Raw genomic sequence first — 2,301 nt, forward strand, 5'->3', positions numbered from 1 at the left:
TGAGAATTTCATGAATTCTACGCATATTCAATTTGACTACTCGATTTGTGACATGTATACCTGATTTTAAAACATTTATACCTGATTTCGTCTGAATTGTGCTCTATTATTTAATATATATACTCAATCACACATCTTCTGAGCATGTATATTAATCGAGTACTAAAATTCATGTCATATGTTATTCGGAACATTACACAATAAATCGGGTATATATGTGTTATATCAGGTATACATGTACATCAATCAAGTACTAGAATTCATGTTATATGTCAAATTGATGAATTCTATACATCTTCAATTAGAGTACTCGATATCTTCAATTGGAGTACTCGATTTGCGAACATGTATACATGATTTTTAAAACATTTATACCTAATCACACATCTTCTTGGCATGTATATTAATCGAGTACTCAATCGGGCATTTTATGTCGGGTATCTATTCATGCTGGATTATGTAACTTATATACTCACTTGGCCATTTTATGTACTTTGAAGTTGAGAAAATACAAGCACTTCATCGGATAATGATTTGGTGATCTTAGCATGAATAGATGAACTACTCTACATTGTGCTGGATTGACATGTCATTGTACTCGATTCATGTGTACACTGTCCTCCAGTAGTTAAATACTATTGTGTGTTTACTAATGTATGACTAAATATTAGATTAGTTAGATACACTCGATTATTTAACATTTGTACTCAACGTTACGCATATATACCCAATAAAACAAGTTTTGTACTCAATTTTCTCTTCTAAATTGATATGTACCATTTCAAATACCACGATAATAATCAATTGTGTGTCTTCATTACATAATTTAAAACAACAATTAAACATAGACTTCAATTGTTCAACTTCACTACTACTGTAACTTCTTAACCATCAGAATAGTGAGGAGTAATTAATTGCTCAAACTTGTTTTTCAACAATCCATTTTCATCAGATAATATTGTGGCTGCCAAACGTGCTCGATAAGTGTCCATCTTCACATCATGTGCATAGCTTCACATCTCATCTGTGTCACTGGCTAGACACTCCAACCACATTCATGCATAGACACCACAATCGAGGGTTGCACCTTGTTGACAACAAGGTTCTCTTAACAATGGATCACTTACAAGGTCGAATCCCGATAAGTGACGTATGGAACCAGCCAAAAACTTTGTCTGCAACAAACAATACTTTCAAAATTTAATATTAATTTGTATTTACATAAACTTTGAACATTTCAAAGTAAACTTACATAAACTTTGGCTTTCCCAACTGAGAATGGATCATGCATGGAGTTCCACAGTTTAAATATCCCTTCATCTCTTTTGTAAACCAACAAAAACCAATGCCACCTGTCATTCATAGGGAAAATGATGTATCTGCATCTTCTAAATAATTCTCCAGTCAGTTCTTGTAGTCTAGCCATCGTGAAAGATGTCATCAGTGAAAGAAAACCACCATAATCATTCCGATGTACCATCGATCTTTTCCCATATTGTTCCAATTTTGTAAGGACTTCTTTCTACACATTCAAGAACACATATACTCATTTATCTTAAGATAGTAAACGAAAACAAAAAATAACACAAAACTCAGGCTGCTACGAACCTGCACCATTGTGTCCATGCAATAAATCTCAAATCCATGCTGCAAACTTTGATTTTGCATAATTCTCATGTGAACATTAATTATCTCAGACTCAACAAGATCACCAAAAAAAATGACATGATATCGGTCCACTTAAACTCATAACCATATCTTGCCAAACGACAACACTACAAAATAGAAAATTCAATTTCATTAAAAAAATTGGGACACATTATTACCGAAATAAGAAGAAGAAACATATGGAAGATCAACGTACTCCAACTCTTTTCTAGCAAGAAAGTTTGTCATCAATTTTCTCTCTTCATCAGCAGCTTCTTCATGTCCACAGAAATCTAATCTACCTTGAAACTCGTCCATGGCTACCTTGCCAGGAGTATTACCTTTCTTCTCAACATCTACAACTTCCTGTCCAAAAGCGGCGATATATTCAGCAATATAACAGAAAATCCAAACATCAATAACAATAATAGTACTGAAAAACATAAAAACTAAATTAAACTTAATACAATCGATTTGGAAATAATTGACACTTCATTTACCTGTTTTTTCACCTTCCTCTGACGTCTTGGTGTTGAGCTAGGTGGAGTCACAAACATGGAACCTTTTCTTTTCTTTACACGATCATCCCTAGCCCTCACATGATTCGCAATTGAAGATTCAGAAACCTTTTCTTCTCCACTTCAGAAGTAGCAA

General features: G+C 33.6%; 1 protein-coding gene across 1 annotated transcript; it reads right to left on the reverse strand.

The window, feature by feature from the left end:
- Positions 1-877: 877 nt before the first annotated feature.
- On the reverse strand, positions 878-1,920 carry LOC140820545 (uncharacterized). The gene is made up of 3 exons (XM_073180841.1): positions 1,609-1,920; positions 1,253-1,522; positions 878-1,175 (listed from the first exon to the last, which is right to left on the reverse strand). The coding sequence occupies exons 1-3, from the start codon at positions 1,675-1,677 to the stop codon at positions 1,056-1,058; spliced, it is 459 nt and encodes a 152-aa protein (XP_073036942.1). The 5' UTR covers positions 1,678-1,920; the 3' UTR covers positions 878-1,055.
- Positions 1,921-2,301: the final 381 nt, after the last annotated feature.

Source organism: Primulina eburnea, unplaced genomic scaffold (assembly GCF_022965805.1).
Source record: "Primulina eburnea isolate SZY01 unplaced genomic scaffold, ASM2296580v1 ctg1194, whole genome shotgun sequence".
Classification (NCBI taxonomy): domain Eukaryota; kingdom Viridiplantae; phylum Streptophyta; class Magnoliopsida; order Lamiales; family Gesneriaceae; genus Primulina; species Primulina eburnea.